Source organism: Vanessa cardui, chromosome 12 (assembly GCF_905220365.1).
Source record: "Vanessa cardui chromosome 12, ilVanCard2.1, whole genome shotgun sequence".
In the NCBI taxonomy this organism is placed as follows: domain Eukaryota; kingdom Metazoa; phylum Arthropoda; class Insecta; order Lepidoptera; family Nymphalidae; genus Vanessa; species Vanessa cardui.
The window spans coordinates 256,250-277,380 of record NC_061134.1 but is presented as its reverse complement, the minus strand read 5'-3'; the positions used below and the strand labels follow the sequence as shown (position 1 = coordinate 277,380).

General features: G+C 40.5%; 2 protein-coding genes across 7 annotated transcripts in view; one reads left to right on the top strand and one right to left on the bottom strand.

Annotated features, from left to right (window-relative positions):
* Nucleotides 1-53: 53 nt before the first annotated feature.
* LOC124534031 (double-stranded RNA-specific editase B2) lies at nt 54-7,318 on the top strand. Of its 5 annotated transcripts, none has more exons than XM_047109658.1 (11): nt 56-222; nt 350-408; nt 1,151-1,234; nt 1,823-1,882; nt 2,199-2,337; nt 2,892-3,013; nt 3,551-3,656; nt 4,543-4,641; nt 5,060-5,268; nt 5,343-5,544; nt 5,613-7,318. In XM_047109658.1, the coding sequence occupies exons 1-11, from the start codon at nt 207-209 to the stop codon at nt 5,699-5,701; spliced, it is 1,185 nt and encodes a 394-aa protein (XP_046965614.1). In that variant the 5' UTR covers nt 56-206; the 3' UTR covers nt 5,702-7,318. The 5 variants fall into 5 exon arrangements, with proteins under 5 accessions (XP_046965618.1, XP_046965617.1, XP_046965614.1 ...); XM_047109660.1 differs by having other exon boundaries at nt 59-222; nt 2,202-2,337; XM_047109663.1 differs by having other exon boundaries at nt 62-116.
* Nucleotides 7,319-9,051: 1,733 nt separating this feature from the next.
* LOC124534132 (F-box only protein 42-like) overlaps nt 9,052-21,131 on the bottom strand; it is a 36,250-nt gene continuing 24,170 nt past the window's right edge. For both annotated transcript variants that reach the window (XM_047109826.1, XM_047109827.1), the window contains exons 2-7: nt 20,493-20,652; nt 12,379-12,533; nt 11,520-11,721; nt 11,158-11,304; nt 10,347-10,499; nt 9,052-10,237 (exon numbers count right to left, since the gene is read on the bottom strand). In XM_047109826.1, coding sequence (XP_046965782.1) covers nt 9,312-10,237; nt 10,347-10,499; nt 11,158-11,304; nt 11,520-11,721; nt 12,379-12,533; nt 20,493-20,649 — 1,740 coding nt within the window. In that variant the 5' untranslated portion in view covers nt 20,650-20,652 and the 3' untranslated portion in view covers nt 9,052-9,311. The remainder of the gene's footprint in view (nt 10,238-10,346; nt 10,500-11,157; nt 11,305-11,519; nt 11,722-12,378; nt 12,534-20,492; nt 20,653-21,131) is intronic.

The window sequence follows — 21,131 nt, the reverse complement described above, 5'->3', positions numbered from 1 at the left end:
ACAATATTTGCTTTTAATTAGCGCGTTCCTTTAAATTTTTGACAAAACCAAAAATGTATTTTACAGTAAACACTCTGTGCTTTCAATTTTGACAACTAAATGATTGGATTGATTTGGTAATTGGTTATCGGCTTTTTCAATAGAATACATTTTCATCGGCGTCTTTTATTGGAATCGAAACAAACAAACATTTTAAGCCCATAACAATGTCGTATAACAAATGTATGTAAAAATGTAATGTCTTATAGATTTATAGTTTTATAAATTTATGTAGCTTTTCAAAGTCTAACATTATTTTAACTTTCATGCTTAATATTTACTATTATGTGTTTTTCTCTTGTGATATCAGATGGAACACGAAATTCTGGCCGCTACAATTCCCCAAGACCATTCGTACCACCAGGAGAGGTGAGAGAAATTCTGAAGTTGAATTTACATTTACTTTAAACTTTTATTCCCTTGAATAACAGAGTATATATTATCACAGCTATATGACGGGCTCCTAGATACCTCTGGCGCTGGCCCTAAAGTCACGAGTTACTCACTAACTGTGCCAAGCCATTGTATGTCCTCAGGCATATATTGTATGAGTTGTGTGGACATGATGTTACCCATCTCTTGCAGTATCTGACTTACACCAATAGCGCTGTTTACAACTGTTGTTTGTTATTCGATATTTTTAAGTACAGCCTTTGGTGTTCATTTCTGGACTTGGTGTAAGCCTCTTAGAGAGTGACTAAAGGCTGAGAAATCATTATGGTCACGAAGAAGCAGTTTCGTGAACATGCTGAGTTCTCTAGACTTAATTAGTCAGTAAGCTGATCTGGATTCCTAATATGTGAAGACCTTTTGGAATTGTAACAAACTGTTACACCAATGATAGGCTTGTGAGTATTTACAATGCTATAATTTCATTGGGTCAAGATCATAATAGGAATGTGGTGTAACATGGCTATTGTGCACTCATTTTTACGTTATGGAAGGTGTGTGAATGAGTCCAAACTGTATTGGTTAGTTTTCTTTCCATTTGTTACATTTGTTTATTGAAAAAACAAGTCATAAAATATGGTTGAGTGAGAGGGTAGGTATGTGTGTTAGTATAAGTTCGTGAATGTGGGTGCACATAGCCAACTCAGCTAACTGATGCCAGTTGAACACGGGAAGAGCTCAAGGCAACTACAGCAACCATATGGGACTTCCCCAACAGTCTCCGAATGTTCAGTATAATAAGCCAGTGAGTACAATTTTATATTTAATAATAATTAATACAAATCTTAATCATTATTTAATTATGATCATGAAATCTCAATGTTATGAAATTACTTAATAATAACTTAACTGAAATTTTTAACAAATTTTTCAAAAAGATAAGTAATGTAATTATGTGTGTGTGTGTATGTTTATACATTGAGTTTATATTGTAATTCCAATTAAATGAGATGTTAACATACATAAACAACTTGAACCTGTATTCAATTAATTACCTTGATATTATTGGTTGAATTTTAAAATAATAATTCATTGTTATGAATTATTGGAAAGCTGTAGTTTAATGTCAGCTAAGTTGTTATCAGGACTTTGAAAATGTGGTTAATGTGATAATATATATTTAGGAAGTATTGTTATATTGTGAACAAAGATATAAGAATTGATAGAACTGTTGCATAGTACAACATAACTATTATATGAAATATGTATATGTCTTTATTCCATTAATCTTTTGGAGTATAATATGTTTTATAAACTAAATAATAATATGATTATTAAAAAATATGAGATGTTAAATTGTTGTAGGTATATAATTAGTTTCTTTCAATCATAGCCACCATTGAGTCAGTCTTTCAACACAGCTCGCCCTGTACCACTTCCCGTTCCTCCACCAGTAAGTAATCTCTCTTTAACTTGTTTACACTAAATAAATGAGTTTTAATGCACAAACCTAACTCTGACTTAATAATTTTTCTAAGATTCGTGATACACTTACTTATCAATGGTGAAAATAAAAACTAATATTGGTTGGCAGATGCATGATGATGCACGTGCAAAATATAGACCAAACAATATTGATGTGTTGTTGTCTGTCATTCTGTCTATGTTTTCTATTGTTAAGTTTTATTGCATAAAATTACGTCTGTAACTTCTTGCGTGTTTATAATAATAATTATTTGCTTTACATTTTATAAATTGCTTGGCACCAGCAGCAACAACAGCAACAACAAGAACAACAGCCGCCACCGAAGCAACAAGATACTGAGATGAATTCTGAGGTGATGGATACTTCTGGTGGAGACAATTCTCCTTCCCGGCCACCCTGGATGAAATCCAAGCTACAAGGTGGTGAGTATATCTTTCACTATTATGGAATAAAAATTATTAAAATTACTCAAAACTGATACTCCCAATATAGGAGCTGAGATGGCCCAGTGGTTAGAACGCGAGCATCTTAACCGATGATTGCGGGTTCAAACCCAGTCAAGCACCGCTGATTCATGTGTTTAATTTGTCTTTATAATTCATCTCATGCTCAGCGGTGAAGGAAAACATCGTGAGGAAACCTGCATGTGACAAATTTCATAGAAATTCTGCCACATGTGTATTCCACCAACCCGCATTGGAACAGCGTGGTGGAATATGTTCCAAACCTTTCTCCTCAAAGGGAGAGGAGGCTTTTAGCCCAGCAGTGGAATTTACAGGCTGTTGTTGTTGTTTGTTGTTGATACCCCCAATACCAATCAAGAAGGAATAGCGATAAATAAACCTTATGTATTTATTGTCGCAGTGTGTTTCCACACTGTGATACATCAGTACCAGTTTATATATATAAAATATATACTTCTTAAAGCGAATAATATTCTCGAATAGTTTAACTAAAGTTTTCGTCTTGCCTGCAGTGAAGAAGATCTCGAACAAGGAGCGTCGCCGGCGCCAGAACGAGAACCTGCGCCGCCTGCTCACGCCCAAGAACGCGCTCATGGTGCTCAACGAGATCATGCCCGGGGAGCAAGTCGCCAGCGTGCGTACCACGATTATATTCATGTTAATGCTGCATCAGAGTGACTTAGTGGAGTGGAGATTACATAGGACTAGACGGCTCATTATTTTATAAACATGACCTGAATATTAATTTTCTTGAAATATTGGACATTTACTTGGTGGTAGGGCTCTGTGCAAGCCCGTCTGGGTTACCACCCACTCATCAGTTATTCTACCGCCAAATAACAGTACTCAGTATTGTTGTGTTCCGGTCTGAAGGGTGAGTGAGCCAGTGTAACTACAGGCACAAGAGATATAACATCTTAGTTCCCAAGGTTGGTGGCACATTGATGATGTAAGGAATACTTAATATTTCTTACAGCGTCATATTACTAGTCAATTTCTCCACTCCACTTTGAAGGGTGAATGAGTGACCATTAGCAGAGGATTGGGTTCTTTTCGAACCAATAGTACAATTTTCACATTCATCCATGATGAATTTTAGTGCCATTACCTAGAACAGGAAAGTTGTTATTCCTGGGGGATGGTACACTAATCCTGGTTATGTCTCGAGCAGCAGTTCAAAGTGGAGGCGGTGTCCGGCGGCGCGCAGTTCTACCGCCCCAACGCGCACAGCTTCTGCGCAGACCTCACGCTGCACGGGAACAGCTACAAGGGCTATGGTACCCACATCTATTAACTCAGATCATACTAATATAATACTCATAGGCGGTACACAACTGACCTGCGTGGAATTAAATTAATTAGCTTATTTATATTGATACTAGCTTTTGCCCGCGACTTCGTTCGCGTGGACTTCAGGTTCGTCCCGTCTAGTCTAGTAATCGCTTAAAATCGCTTCGTAAATAAGCCATTATTTCTCGTACAAAGTAAAGGATAAGAAATGGTTATTGTGGGTTATTCCTAAGAGATAAACATATACCATCACGGACTTATTTGTGGACCTTTTTAAGTTGTACAATACTGTAGTACATTGTTTTGATCTATCTTGTAGGATTCGGTCAGCGTTTGCAATGTAAGCGCAAAAAATGTGTTTTTTTACGACCTCACATTAGAAACCTCAAAAATTGTAGCCTATGTGTTATTCTGATGTATAAGCTATATTGTGGTAAAGTTTCATTCAAATCCATTCAGTAGTTTTTACGTGAAAGAGTAACAAACATCCATACATACATACAAACTTTCGCCTTTATAATAGTAGTAGGACTATTTATATTGATACTTGTTCAATATCGGTTCGAACTCAACGCCTTCACAAAATATCAATATAATAGGAAATAACATTTGATATGTTTAACAATGGTTTCACTAGATGGCGTTGGGATCGAATTGAATCGCGATGATACTTCGCTCACGGATTTGTACATAGTGTTGATTATTTTAATAAAATTTGTCTTGCTCTGAAGTACAGTGTTCTACTAGTTCTAAGTTATACTGGGTTCGAGAAGTTTTCGTACGGAATCAGTACAATACTATTATTATAAATGTGAAATTCTCTCTGTCTCTGGTTTCGAGGCTGAACCACTGAATAATTATACCCGCTCGCAGGCGAGAACAAGCTGACGGCGCGCAACGCGGCGGCCGAGCAGGCCATCCGCGACCTCATGCTGCAGCGCATGGCGCGCCTGCTGGCCGACTCGCGCGACGGTACGCTAGCCTGCTAGCACGATATTAGATATTTTACATATTTCTACATCATCATCATCAACAGCCTGTAAATTTCCACTGCTGGGCTAAAGGCCTCCTCTCCCTTTGATGAGAAGGTTTGGAACATATTCCACCACGCTGTTCCAATGCGGGTTGGTGGAATGCACATGTGGCAGAATTTCTATGAAATTTGTCACATGCAGGTTTCCTCACGATGTTTTCCTTCACCGCTGAGCACGAGATGAATTATAAAGGCAAATTAAGCACATTAAACAGCGGTGCTTGCCTGGGTTTGAACCCGCAATCATCGGTTAAGATGCACGCGTTCTAACCACTGGGCCATCTCGACTCACCTACATACGTATGTCATACCACATATACCACATATGTCTACATATCATTGTAATAATATACGCAGGGAACGGCTCGACCACCGGCTCGACTGCGGGCTCATGCACGGGCGCAGGCGGAGGCGCTAAGGAGGGCGAGGAACCCCCGGAGGGCGAGGGGGAGAGCGAGGAGGAGTCGCTGCCCATGATCCAGCTGGCGTCGTACGCGCTGCACAAGCTGTTCGCGGAGTGGGAGTACGAGGGCCACAAGGTGCCCAACCTGCGCCCGGCTAGCTCCGTAAGTGTACCCTGGGGGCTTGGAGTGTGGTCGTGATCGTGACCGTGACCGTGACCGTGGCGTGGCGTTCGCAGGCGGCGGAGGGCGCGGCGGAGGCGGCGCCGGCGCGCACGAAGGCGCTGCCGGCGGGCGCGGCCGCCATGCACCCGTGCATGCTGCTGACGTACATGCGCTCGCAGCTGGAGTACCGCGAGCTGCCGCCCGAGGGCGACCGCCAGCACAACCTCGTGTTCGCCATGGCCATCGACGTGGACGGCCAGACCTTCGTCGGGCGCGGTGCGTGTCGCCCGGCCGCGCACTCTCCGCCGGCGCCGCCCCCTATTGACCGTTTCGTTCGTTTGCAGCTCAGAACAAGAAGGAGGCGCGGAAGCTGGCGGCCAAGGCGGCCTGCGAGGCGCTGTTCGACGTCAAGTTTGAGAACCTGTCCTCGTAGAGCCGCGCTCCCCGCGCTCCCCGCCGCCTGGGAGTCTTCTGTAGGGTTAAGTGAAGCGAGCGACGAATGGGAGCGCCCGGCCGGGTCGATCCGTGGTGATGTTTCTTATGGTGAGGACGGTGCTAGGTGACAGTCGTCTATGTCGCAATGAATGCGACGTCTGAACAATTAATTTGCAAGAATTTGAATCTTTTAACTTAAAACTGATGGATGTCAATTTAAATACACCAGGCTTTTTTGCTGTGTTCGATTATGTGGCTCTGAATGTCTTCCTGCTACCCTAACATTCAGATTGCTCGATCATAGCAACCAAAACTGTAACACCCACAGGTATTTTGTCTTTTAACTGTTACCGACAGCCACGTTTTAAGGCGCCGCCCACATCTTAATAGGAAATTAATTATATATATTAATATAGTTGAAGGATTAGTTTTTAAATTACATCAATAGGTTAAGATAATGATCTTATACATTAATGTTTTATAGACTGAAGTGAAATATACAAAGTGGAAATAGTTATTATAAGTATAATGTGACAATTTGACATTGAAATGAAATTAACAAAATAAAAAGCTTTACATATGTGCAATTGCAATCTGCACAAATTAAGTTGATCAGTGTAAAGTTAAGCTCTCTGAGATCTTTGCACATTGAAAATAATATACAGTGATTGCAATTGATTAATTGATAATATCAGTTACATACCACTCTGTGAAGATTTCATTGAAAACTTATTTCGTATAGTCTATTTTAGACAATTTTTTTTTTCATTACTTCACAACATTAATGATTAGCAAAACAATCTTAGCAACCGTTAGTAGGGCAGTGTATTATAATTTGTATATTTGTACGATACTCGCACCTTAATAGACGTTTTGTAGCTCTTTCATTCTTTATATCATCTACCTATTTGACATTATTAAACAGTCTTTCAAAATTTTGTAGGTAATTTCACTACTCAATTCAATTACATGTACAAAATTTGAAACTCAATATTCAATTGGAACATTATACAGATATACAAAATCAAATTATTACATATATATTAATCATAAATATACATTTTATTCAGGAAATCCAACTAAATCTCATACATTTTACAAATGTAAATTGAATGTAAAACTACCGTCTCGCAATATGTGTAGATTAGATTAGCAAAGCAGAACCGGATCAACAAACTATTTTGTTAATTATATACAATTAAATCAAAATATTCACGATTACAAAGGTATACTAACTAATAGTTTTATAGCATATTTATTAATCGGCAAACACAAAAAAACTTGGAAATTTATGAAAATTAAATAGATAAGTATATTGTTAAAAAGAAGCAACCGACCTCTGTATGACAAACAAAATCTATTTCCATATTTATTTTTCAAATTTGTGGTCAATGTTAAATTGATTTGATGAAGGGACATTGGCCGGTATCCCGTGACGCGACAACCGACCATTAAGCTGTCACTTTAGTTGATTTTGACTGGTAAGCTTTTCAGAAACGATATTAATTTTATATTTGTTATGAATTGTAAATGTTATGAAAGTGTTTTCATAATCAGTCTCATAATTAAATTTATTTATAAGCAATATTGATAATATAGAACATAATTGAACAAATGTTTGTTGTTTTTTTTACCCATTATTAATAATAGTAGTGCTGTGATGCTGATTTAAGGAGTAGTGAGTCTGTAATTACAGTTTTCGAATTAGAAACTTTCTCAGACTTAAGGCGAGGCAATTTTTTAATTTAACAGAAATACCCAACCAAACCGAGGAACGCTCTTATGCGCGTTCAACTTAATATCATAATTTGTAAAAACTTATTTTTTTCTACCATTCCTGCCGTGCGTTTGATGTGACTAATAACATTTCGGAGCTATGACAAGGAAATTAAAAGAAAACACTTTGCGACCGCTACATTTTTATTAACATTTAAAACATATAACTTTAGTCAAAAAACCTAATAAAAAAATTTATATCTCGTCCTGAAATTGTGCGGATTTTGATTAAAAAATAATAACAAAGTAACAAATAACACTTAACAAATCAATAAATAATACAAAACACGTAAATTTAATTAAAACAATGTTTATGTAAAGAATTAATCTTCAAGTTGCGCTACACGTGTAGGACGAACTTAATGTATGTTATTGTAACGCGTCAAAAATAGTTTATGTAAATCTAAAACCTTATAATGTATCCAATGATATTTTACATGTAAAAAGAAGAATATATCACAATTTACTATAAACATTGTAAGATTCAATTTATACAAAAATGATAAAAGAGGAAGGTTTACAGCTTTATCGTAAGAACAACGATTTCGGACAACTATATTGAAGAGAAAAGAAAATCGACACATAATTTAATTATTCTATATGACACGTCTTTTTCATCTGTAGGAATAATTTTGATTAATATTCATTGAAATAGTTAAATTTCAGTTCTCTTAAGTTGGCGGATTTATCGAAAATGAAGAACACAATAGAAATGAAAAAGTCATAAAATGTGTAATCGGTGCTAACTTATGGGCTAAGTTAAGTAAAATCCCAAAATTTAACAAAAGAGTTGTTAACCGAAATTAAAAAGAAATGAACAGTTGAAATAGCAAAATAAACTCCCCCGCCACCTAAACACAGGAAGTCATAATAAAAAAAAAATAGTTTGAGCATCATTTAAACAAGGTAATTTTTTTTAATATAATATTATATACATTTTGTATTAAGGAATCAAAGTTCTATAGTAATTGAAATTGTCAAGCAGTGTTACGGGGTATCGAAATACAAACTAAATAAATTACATTTATGTACGACAGTTATAAATAAATTTAATACCTGCATATCATGTAAGTATAAGCACTGCACTAAATTTTTTTCTATTAATATTATTTTTTTGTGTGTGTGGTCTGTTTGACGTTATTAATCATAGATAACAAGATATCGGCGATTTGATTCATTCACCTGACAAATATTTTTCTTTGTACTGATTAGTTTCATTGTATTGAACATTTCCATATTATGTAAGTTATTATGTGAAACCATACGCAACAAAGAATTTAAATAACAAAGAAATAATTTGTGTAACAATTACACACTTATAAGTAAAAACATTAAGATAATCTTAACTACAATACTCGTCAATTGGCACCTTATTGTACCTAATATTTAAGTGCTAATGGACGCTAACGAGACGCTTTAATAAATAAAAACATAAGTAAAAAAGAAAAAAAATGCTTCTAAAATTAAAGGCTGTTTTCTCTTTGCCTTTGCTTTAATAAACCTCGTTACAGAATTGAAAAAAAATGGAACTTACAGCGTTTATACTGTCTGCATAGGCACTAGGTACTAGAATCGCTTGAGATGATCCGTCGAATTCGAACATTAGGATATTTCTTAATCACATCTGCTACTATTTTAGCGCTTGTGTTCAATATTGTAATCCTCTAAAAAATCTACAACAACAGTGTCAAATATTCATAAGGTTTGCAAGTCTTGCAATATTGCCGCCATTAAATCTCTTCGTCTGAGATAGACGACCACCACGTCGCCACACTCTTCATCTGGTCTAGTTCCTAAAGTGGACGTCAATGTGTCAACAAAATATAACTGGGTTACAGCAGTCTGTAGCTCCACATGGAGAGTGGGCTCTGCAGCAGTGCGAGGTGTGGCGGCTCCTTGCCCCCGACCAGCAAAAGATGCAGCTGTCTCTCTCCATTCCTCGGAACGCTCCTCGCGCGTCTCTCGCCGAGGTCCTGCAGTTCTATGTCTCCGGGCCCCACACCGGAGTCCGGGGTCAGAGCGGAACCGAGCTTCCCGATATCCGGCCCCAGATAGTGAGGGTTGCTGAAGCCCGACGACGCCCCAGAGACGCCGTTCACTCTCTCGGCGCTCGCGTAGTCCGACGTCGAGAGCTCGGCCTCGTCCTCCGTCGACAGCGCGGGGGCGGCCGGCTCCCTCGTGAACCGGACCGACGCCGACTTCGACATCGTCACGCCGACCCTCGGCCGACTGCGCTCGAGCTCGGCCAGCTCCCGCCTCATGTCCTCCTCCTCCTCGGAGTCGAAGTACACGAGGCGGGCCGCCTCGACCGGCGACAGCACCGGCGTCGGCAGCACCATGTCCGCGAAGTCCGGCACCGAGATGGGGTCGCGCGAGACCTCGCAGCGCAGGCGCTCCTCGCGCGGGCTCTCGCCGCCGTCGGCCGGCTGCCGCTCGTCGATGACGTAGGCCGAGCGGGACTTGCTCAGCGACGAGCGCTCCGTGCGCAGCAAGCTCTCCGTGGAGTCGCGCTCGCCGGCCAGCACGGTGTACGAGCAGCGCGCGGCGCGCCGGATGTGGAAGCTCGACAGCTTGGAGATCTCGCGCAGGAAGCCGGCGGGCGCGGGCGCGGGCGCGGCGGCGGGCGCGGGCGCGGCGCGCGGGCCGAGCGGCGCGCTGCGCACGCGCCCCGCCGCGCCGCCCACCAGCAGCGCGCGCCCGTCCACGCGCGCCGACGGCCACTTCACGCTCTGCACTATGCGCTCCCACGTCTCCGTCGCTGGAAACAGAGCGAGCCGATGACGATGCCGAGTGTTGCTACTTTCGGTTTTGCATTAGGTATAAATAAATAAATAAAACTTTGATCGTTCGATACTAAGGTTACATACCGAAGTGGAACCTCCAGAGCTCGTTGGTGGGGTGTCCGTGCGCCTCCCCCCCGAAGATGTAGAGATGAGCCCCGGCGCGCAGGCCGGCGTGTCCGCTGCGCGCGCTGGGCGCCTGCTTGCCGCTCACTCGCACCGCCGTCCACACGCGCGACACTGTGGGCGGTTACGTAAATAGCTTTAGTTACCGATTTCGTATTACTCGTGTCCTTATGTAATATAGAGCTTATTAAAAAAAAATTGGAGTCTGGGAAGAGTCACCGAATGCTTTCTGTGTCACTTCGTGTTACACATTACTTCTTAAGTAAAACTTAATGAAGTAATTAATTGATTACAATGAAGATATCAATTAATTTTGAATTGTAAATAAGCTGTTCGTTTGACTCGTCTGTTCATTGTTCAATCAATATTAACGTTATTAGTGTTAATCGTAATATTGTATTAAATTTAAATATAATTTAATACAATATAACGATTAGTACGGCTATTATTATGGTTAAATACATATATGTATTTTATAACCAAAGGCACTATAAATAGTCAGTATAGTCACTATAAATAAACCTAACACGCGCAATATGAAACACTGAGCTGCACTTAATATTCTAATCTTGTATCTTAGCAACGGAATTCATAGAATGGATAATAAATGCGCCAGGCGTCTCCTAGCTATTAATTTGATTTAATGTATCAAAAATTCGTCTTCTTCGCTGTAAATTGCAAATGAAAATATGTCTCATAAACACATAACATTTAAATTTGTTAAATGTTTGCTAGTGAAGTAGTGACGAGTGGTCTCGGCCGTGCCCCTTACTGGTGTCGTAGTGCCAGAGGTCGGCGCAGTCCCGCAGGTCGCACTGGCCGCCGTGCACGTACAGCCGGTTGTCGTGCAGCGCCGCGGCGTGCCGGTGCCGCGCCGGGCCCGCGCTGCTCGTGCGCACCTGGTGCCACGACTCCGACTCTGCATCAACACAAACCACACTGTTCTACGTACAACACTAACGAGAGCGGGAAGCGGCCACCCGATTATGAAGACGAGATTCTGTGAAATACTCCACTTAGATTATGCGAAATACTCCACTTAGATATTTGCAGTTTTATTTACTTCATCAGAAGTCACTATTATGGACGACTGGATTTATTTGGTGCAAGGCACTTATTTCAATGATGATTTACCGTAGTGGAAAGCCCATAGCTCATTGGTAGATCCTCGAAGGTCTTTGTACCCGCCGTATATGAGCAGGCAATCCTTGAGCGCGTGCGCGGAGTGTCCGCGCCGGCCGCGCGGGCCGCACGCGGCGGCGCGCGCGTCCCGCGCCCCGCGGCGCCGCAGCGTCGAGTAGCTGGACTGCCCGGGCAGCTTGCGCCACGTCTCTATCTGTGAAATATCCTGCCTATAACTTCAGCTGTTCCAGCTTTACAAAACGATTTAATTTATAGTTCAGTTTTGTTAGAGACAATCCGGCGTTTTAGATGTTTATAATATACTATAAATAATATCCTTAAATCTTACATTTATAATTTTTGGTTTTGGATTGACGACCATTACTGACGTGTTCGCGCTTTAAAACCTTAACAAAACTAGTAATATCTTATCGTTACTACCGATGGTTTTTTTTTACCAAAGAACGCAGCTCCTCGAAAAAATCGGCCTACGTGCGGTCTCGAGAGGGACCTTCTCGCGTCATGATCAAACGTTAATGTTACATTTCTTACCTCATCAACAACAACAACAAACAACAACAACAGCCTGTAAATTCCCACTGCTGGGCTACAGGCCTCCTCTCCCTTTGAGGAGAAGGTTTGGAACATATTCCACCACGATGTTCCAATGCGGGTTGGTGGAATACACATGTGGCAGAATTTTTATGAAATTTGTCACATGCAGTTTTCCTCACGATGTTTTCCTTCACCGCTGAGCACGAGATGAATTATAAAGACAAATAAAGCACATGTATCAGCGGTGCTTGCCTGGGTTTGAACCCGCAATCATCGGTTAAGATGCACGCGTTTTAACCACTGTACCATTTCTTACCTCAGTGTCATATATCCAAAGCGGCGTCTCGTTAGATAGCGCACCGGCCTCGCCGCCGAAGACGTACAGCTTGTTACCATGAGTGGTGGCGGTGTGTTCCTGCAGTGCGGGCGGCGGCTCCCCTCGCGCCTCCAACCGCTCCCACCGGCTGGTTGCTGAGTATAGGATAGAGCGAGTTACGCGCTGCTTTGAAGATACGTCAGTATAATATCTTATTGATTTACTAGCTTTTGCCCGCGACTTCGTCCGCGTGGAATAGTGACTTCCGGCAGAAAAGTATAGATAGCTGTGCCTGTGACTTCGTCAACGTGTAACTCCTTGTGTGTTATTAAATTAAAATGTATTGGTAATATTATTTTCATCACGTTCACATGGGGCTTAAGTACCTATAGAACCAAAATACTTTAGCGCAAAGCTTCCGGGTAAACTATATTGAAAGTTGACCCGTCCGGCACGTGAACATAAAGATTTCTAGAACTGCTAACACGGGAAAGAGCAACGTATAACTGACCATGAGAGAAACAACTGACACCGAGATCTACTCCGGCAACATGAAAAGTCTGCCCTTGAGCCTTATTAATTGTCATTGCATAACACACCGAAACTGGGAATTGCGTCCTTTTAAATTGGAATGGAAAATTATTTGGTATTAAGGGTATTCTGGGAATAAAGACGGTTTCTCCTGCACCGCAACCTGTTAAAATTTGAGCCTCGATTATATTTTGTTGCAACTGGGTTACTTTTAGTCGAGTTCCATTGCAAAGTTTTGGTGGTCTTAAATTTCGGAGTAGAATAATCGGAATGCCAATTTTTAAACAAATTTCGTGAGAAGGAAGTCCGGGCATATTTAAAGAATTTAAAAATTCTATCGGGTAATTAATAGTTTCTTGTTCATCGACCATTCTATTTATTGATCTATAAACTTTGCTTTCCCCCTGTATGTTCGACAGTATTTTGTTATTAATCTCAGTTGCCTGATCATTGCGAGGAGTTAAAATAGATCTTTCGCATAGCCAAGAATTGTCCCTATTCAATATATTTGTTACGTCACCGTAAACTGACGATATAAGATGTGATTGAGATTGCACTATACAACATAATTCAGGCGTCAGAATAAGTTTTCCTTGGTGTAGTTGTGGATAGGTACCTTCACCAATCTTTAATAATGTATCAGAAAATTGACTATCATCCGGGTTATCTCCTATTCTCACTCGCATGTTTATAGTCAAATGCACCGACTGTATATCACGCCACAAATAAGAGCTTTTCAGGCAAGCCCTAACCTCATCAGCTCGGGTTCCCCGTGGTATTACCGGTAAGGTTTGTCGGAAATCACCACAAAATAAAACCGTGATACCGCCCATTGGTCGATCATTTTGTCTTATATCCCTTAAAGTTCTATCTACTGCTTCTACTGCTTTTCGATGGGCCATCGTACATTCATCCCATATGATTAAATTACACTCGCGTAATACCTTAGCTTTGTCACTATTTCTTGAAATACTACAGGTTGGACTTTCCGTGCAATCTAAATCAATTGGTATTTTGAACATTGTGTGAGCCGTTTTACCTCCTGGTAGCAATGTTGCAGCTATCCCGGATGAAGCTACGGCAAGAGCTATTTTACGTTGATTTCGAACATAAGCCAATATTCATTTAGTCAAAAAGGTCTTTCCAGTTCCTCCAGGTGCATCTAAAAACCATATTGTTCCCAAATTATTTTGGACACTTCTGCACACGCGATCATAAACTGAACGTTGTTCTGCAGTCATTATTGGGATACCGTTTTCTAATGTTGTCAGCAGTTCCATTAAGTTGTAGCTAATCTCTGCGGAATATTCCCTATTAGTTACTTCTCCGACTGAGGTTGGTGTTGGCAAACCATATTCACATAGTGATTTACCGCCAACTGCTGTTAACTCATCCTGAAGAGCTAATAAGCACTGATTTATGGCAAGATCACGGAAATTATCATTAGTTGTGCCTTCATCGTTGTTAGATATATTTCTAAGAAAGTCTTCTGAAAATTTTTTTTTATATTTTTCCCATAATTGTACAGCATCTGACAAATTACAAAATGTGAGTAATGTTACAAATAAATTACGTAACCGTCTTGGATTATCACTAACACAGGATTCTGCTAAAGCGTCATCCCAATGCTGATCATTTTCTAGCAAATGACGCGCTTGGCAAGCTGCATGATAAGTGGGAAAAACAACATCGTCTACTTTTCTCAAATCTATAAGTGAGGTTGGTCCTCGCACAGTATGTAATAATAATCGCAAATAGAAACACTCAGCGTTGTTAGGATGAACGGCGTATACTCTGCCAAGAACATGTTCTTTGAAAATACCTGACTCACCATCTACAGGCCTGCCACGGCGTCTTCGATTAAAGACACCTCGTTGCTTATCGTAGGTATAATACGATGGAACTTCCTCATATAAAAGAGATTTTGCAAAATCATCAGTTTGGCAAAGTCGAAAGAATGCTAATAAAGTTGTTTGTCTAGGGTTCTCTAACCGTTCTGTGACATTTTCGGCGTTGAAATATATACGTTGACCACTTTCAAGATGAACATCCAGATGAGTCACAGGTGGAAATCTTTCATGAAAGTTGAAACTTAAGATCCGCCACACAGCTTCTGAAGAACTTATATATCTGCCTGACTGATATCTTGTAACTTCATCATGTTCATTTCTCAAAGCAAATGTAGCTTGGTCACTGCCCTTATTAATGTACTTACAAATATATTTTATTGACTCTACACTATTACACATTTCAACATTTATGTGAGCTTGAAATGCTCTGGACAACACAGGAGAATACGGAACGACCCACCTATTGTCTAAAAATAACCTGTTGTCCAGATACTCGCTTTTCAACAGTGAAACCACCAGTATCTCTTGAACGGCGACGATATAATGGGTATCCATCATGTCCTGTTACAGTTTCATCCACTAAGGCTTTTGGATATCTTTTAGTGCAACGACCGTCTTGCATGCAAGGAGAATTTCCGTTAAATACACCACATGGACCATGTATCATATGAGATTTAACAATGTCGTATAACTCAGGATCTGCAATCGGACTTGGAATTTCAGCACTGATTAAACTGTCTACATCATTAGGTCGAACCTTATCTTTTAACCAAACCAGGATATGTGCGTGGGGTAAGCCGCGTTTTTGCCATTCAACACTATACATGTAACATAATACTTCTCCAAAAATGTTATCTTTGGTAAGTAGATCTATCATTGATTTTAATTTTAAATGAAAAACTCTTGCGATGATATCATGACGGTCATGCGGTGCTTGACCCTCAAGAAGCTCCCGAGTGATTTCATCCCACTTAGGATTGGTAGTTACAGTAATAAATAAGTCGGGACGTCCATATTTTCTCACGTAACAAAAAGCATCTTGAGTACGTTCGTGCATGTAGCGTGGACCACCAGTAAAAGAAGAGGGCAAAATAACTAAACGGCACATATTCACCGTATCATTATCTTGCTGCATGGCGTCGCGAAGGTGCACGTATTCTTCAGCGCGCAGCTGCCTTTGATTAGATCGTATGTAAACTAATCTTTCGGTTTCAATTTTTGCGTACATGTCTACAATAAACTGATTGAATAAGCCACGAAAACGTTGCAAGTATACAAACCTATTCCGTCTTACTTGCAAGTGGTAACAGTAAAATTGAAGGCATGAAATCTTTTTATTATAAATAGGTGCGCCTGTACGCGGATCAGTTTGGTATAAAGCAAAATTATAACCATCTTCCCCTCGACAATATATCAAAGGATATTGCAAACTGTCGTAAGCTCTGTGGGTTTCGTAAATACGTTGCAAACGATTGTCTCTAGAACGGATAACGATATCACGCCTATCACATTCCTGGTCGACCAATACCACAGCAACTTCATTCGTGGATGGAGCATTGTAACGCCCAGGGTGCTCCTGCGTTGGACGCCTATCGGCATTTATAACAATTTTATAATTGTTATCATGATCTCCAGGAAGAGCTTCTAATGCCGATTTAAAACTGCATACATACGAATTAACCTGATGCAACATGTTCTGAAGTTGTGAAATGAGTTCAGCATTTAAATTCGGGAAATATTGATTTCTTATATTCGACTGTTCGTCGTAGTCGGATACAAAATATATTTGAAGAAACTTAGGTTGGTCTTCAGGCAAAAGAGATCCTATCAAATGGTAAACTTGACCTTGTATCTTAAAAGTAGGCATGAAAGGACCTTCGGAGATTTGTTGCGCACCAAAGGATGTCATCTGAAATGCACTATTATAAGTGCGAATGTTGTCTAAAAACTGTTTAGATTGCACATGTTCCCCCAAAAGTAGTGATTTCAAAGGTTCCGGTGGGTCTTCGAATGAAGGCAAATTTATTTTGCCTCCAGAACAACAGAAACCAGCCGACTCCTTACTCCACTTTGAAGCATTACAAAAAGAACATACCACGTTCATATCGCCTATTACAGAAGATGATTTGTAATCAATTGTGAGGTTATAAGCAAACCCACTTTTATATTTGTCGGACCATGCCACCGTATTTCTAGGTTGGTCTTCTATGTATACATCTAAGTTATTAAGACTATGTCGAAATCTGTCTGCAGTAAGACGGGCCTCTCGCTGTTCGTCCGTTTCAAGAGACCGAATATTTTCGATTCTTAATCTTTCATTAGACAAACTTATTAATCGTTCTTGTCTCAAAGAATTGTAATGTTCGCGTACCGACTCTAGTCGTTGTTCATGCTCATGTTCATCTTCGAGAGATCTAATAATATTGTGGTGCACCCTATCATTTGTCAAACGGTCTTCATATTGAGTAAAAGTTTCAGATTCTCGAGATAAAATATGACTTTCGCGGTCAGCTGTGAGACGCAATTCCCTCTCAGTGGAGGTTTCTGACTCGCGAGACAATATATGACGTTCGCGGTCAGCTGTGAGACGCAATTCCCTCTCAGTGAAGGTTTCTGACTCGCGAGACAATATATGACGTTCGCGGTCAGCTGTGAGACGCAATTCCCTCTCAGTGAAGGTTTCTGACTTGCGAGATAATGCATGCCGTTCGCGGTCAGCTGTGAGACGCAATTCCCTCTCAGTGAAGGTTTCTGACTCGCGAGATAATGCATGCCGTTCGCGGTCAGCTGTGAGACGTAATTCCCTTTCAGTAAATGTTTCAGACTCGCGAGATAAAGTTTGTCGTTCGCGGTCAGCTGTGAGACGCAATTCTCGCTGTGAAGCAGTTTCAGCTGCTCGGGATAACACATGTTGTTCTCGGTCAATGGTAAGCCTCAGCTCTCGTTGAGAAAAGCTTTGAGACGCCCGTGATGTAGCTCGTCCCTCTCTGTCAGCTGCTAATCGCATCTCTCTCTCTGAAGAGCTTTCATTGGCTCGAGAAGTTGAGGCACTAACTCTCATAGAGTTTAACCGATGTGCTCTTTCCTCTGCCGATTCTTGAGAACGCGCATTTCTCATCCTCTTAGCATCTCTCGAATTTCGAGATAAAGATGGTCTTTTTTTAGGTGGCATTGTGTATTTTCAATCAACAGTAACCAAAGCTACCTTACACTTACGAAACCTATTAATATTATATAATAACTAAATATGGTATATAATTAAACACTACTTACATATATAGTAATAATTATATGATATACTTATATAGTAATAATTATTATTATATGATAATTACGAAAATAAACTATTAATATAATTAAACACTACCACAATAACTAAAATGCGTACCTACTACTACTTCACTTATAAAGAAATAAAATTTTAACTAATAATATGCTTAGACTAAAAGTCGCGCTGAAAAGCACGGTTGGTAAATAACAATTATTGTCTGTCAATAAGGTCGAACACTCTAAACGTCTATTCGCATCAACAGCCAAATATTGTATGAAGCTCGCGCGCTTTTTTTTTTGTGTGTTGTGTATTGCTGTTGGCCCTACTGGCCTTCACAGCGTCACCTGACTTTCGGGCGAGAACTAATGTCCCCTGCCCTGAGGTTGAGCGCGGGGCTCTAAATTAAAACTAAATTAAAACTAAAGTTCGTCCTGAGGGTGTCTCCTATGAGATCGCACCTCGGCTCAGGACGAAATCGGTGGGGAGTGATTCTAGCACTGAGTTAATTTACTGATGTCTCGGCCGCCTCCGAGACGTCGCATAACTGGGTCCTCGTTTCCGCCGGCGGAAACGCTGTGGGTGTGTGGTGTGTAGTGTGTTATTCCCTACAAATGGTTTGTTTGCGATAGTGAGGCTGTCGTCTGTGTCGTTCAGGACGTGCATAGGTCGCCTGAGTCTATTCGGAATATTACCTCTTCGAGAGGTGTATTGGCACGATTGAGCAATCAGCGGATTGCTGTGTTCTTTAGCTCTCTCAAAATACGCCGTCGATAATATTTTGAGATGCTTCGCGATCGAATCGATGTCGAAGTCCTTATGGAGATCTACATTTCGGATGTACCACGGCGAGTCCGTGGCAATGCGGAGAAATGGCTCGCGCGCGGACCCGCCGCCTTTTTATACCTCCCGCGGCGTAGCGCGTCGAACGCGGCAACCGATACACAAAAATAATCCTTATGGCATGATTCTGTATTCACGCGCGATGACTTATAGCGTATTTCATGTATAACTTTGGTGTTTCTACACCGATTTACATGATTCTTTTTTTTTATTGAATAGGTAATAATGTGAACTTTTGTAATTAGGGATGAGTGAGAGTATTGTAAACGTAAGAGTAGACAAATATAGTCAGAAAGCGCCGAATTGCTAAGCTTCCGGAAGTTTCACGTGTTATTGTGAGTCAACTATGAAAGATAGACATATGCTGTCGAGGAATTTATTTTTATATAATAATTTAAGAACATTTGTGTCGTACATGATTTCTATGTAGCTTTAACCATTAAGGCTGCACACGCGACGGAAGCTTAAAAAATGGAGTAACTTCTCCCGTTTTCCCAATATTTCCCTTCACTGCTCTACTCCTATTGATCGTAGCGTAATGAAAAGTATACTATAACCTGCCCAGGAGTAGGAAGAATAATTGTGCCAAATTTCGTTAAAATCCGTCGAGTAGTTTTTGTTTCTATAACGAATATACAGACAGACAGACAGACAGACAGACAGACAAAAATTTTACTGATTGCATTTTTGGCACCAGTAGCGATCCCTTATCATCCCTTGATAGTTTTTTTTTAAATAAATTTCATGTACAGAAATGGCCTCTCTACAGATTTATTATAAGTATAGATATAGATGATATATGCGGCACTTAAACTATTCAAGACTATGAATTGTAAGATCAAAGTTTATTGGGCTTTATGGGCCGTTAAACGGAGATCACCATAGTGCTAAATTAAATTGACATAAAGAAAGGTAGTTGATTGCAATCAAGTCTCGTTCAAACAACAAGACGGGTATATTAGTTGAATTATATTTTGATCGTCTTCGTTTGAATCAAAAATGACATCAGCCACTCGAGAGTAAACAATGAAACGACATATTCCAGTACACTTTGGCGGTTAATTGGTTTCTCGCGAACCGTAAACTGTTCTCGACCTAATTAGTGAGTGTCCTAGAGAAATGCTGCCATTGTCGAGAGCCCTTGACACCCACACGCTGCTCCGCCGGAGGCGATTCGCAGATAAAGATGTAGCTCACACTGAGTGCCAGAGAATATCTCAAAGGGAATAACATAAACAAATTAAATAGTCATAGTCCCAATTCAGACCTACGGGAGCAATCAAAGTTTGCTTCACCATGCACAGATGTAATTTCTATTACACTTTGCCACTCAATTGACTGTGGCTGTTGATAAAAATATCTGCTGAAAATTTTGGGTTTAATTAGTAATTCAGTAACTTTAGTGTTGAATATCTTGGTTGATGTCACATTGGCAAATCTCAAAGAAGACACGCCAAGAGCGCAGGAAATACTCGTATAATGATTTCGTAGTTATCTTGTGACGTACGGTAGTTTTAATACAGAAAATTAAGGGTATTTATTGAGAATTTTTAAATTGTTCTGACCTGGTTTTTTAGCTCAGGGCTTCGGTCTATCTGACTGTTAGTTACTAATGGACTTACCAAGACAATACCTCCAGAAGTCCCTGAGTGGCACTGAGCCGCCGGCGCCGCGCCCGCCTAGCACGTACACGTACCCGCCCAGCAGGGTTGCGGAGTGCTTCCCGCGCGCACACGGAGCCGCGCGCACCGCACCGCCACTCTCCACCGACACCCACATCACCTGGAAAATTATAAAAATATGTTACCCCTCGGAAAATGATTGGTTAGTAGCTAGGTGTTGATAGATCAGTTCTTATCGTTTAACAGATAGCATTTCGTGGTGGCTTTGTAAAGACTACATAAAATTTAATAAGGCCCCTTTTGCATTCGCCTTTTTGAATGTATGTTGGCGCTAAACTCAAACTATATTGAAGAATTTACCTATGGACAAACAGATTCATGATTAAGATTTAGTTAAGTAATTTAAGAGATTTTTCTGTATTTAAATAAAACTAGTTATTACGGATTTTTTTAATTTAATTTACAATGATATCTAAAGACAAGTGCGCGTTACTATTTTAGATATATGTAGATCTATTCACTGACAAAGGCGCGCCCCTCTACTTTCAACTATTATTATAGGCGTGCGTTAGTATAAGTGAGTGACGCACATGTCATCAAAAGTTGACTGAGTGTGCGTGAGGCGACTAAGATTAAGGA

Coding starts and splice junctions, on each gene's coding strand:
- LOC124534031 (XM_047109658.1), top strand. Junction 1,235..1,822: donor ATGTTCAGTATAATAAGCCA/GTGAGTACAATT, acceptor TTTCAATCATAG/CCACCATTGAGTCAGTCTTT. Junction 2,338..2,891: donor GAAATCCAAGCTACAAGGTG/GTGAGTATATCT, acceptor TCTTGCCTGCAG/TGAAGAAGATCTCGAACAAG.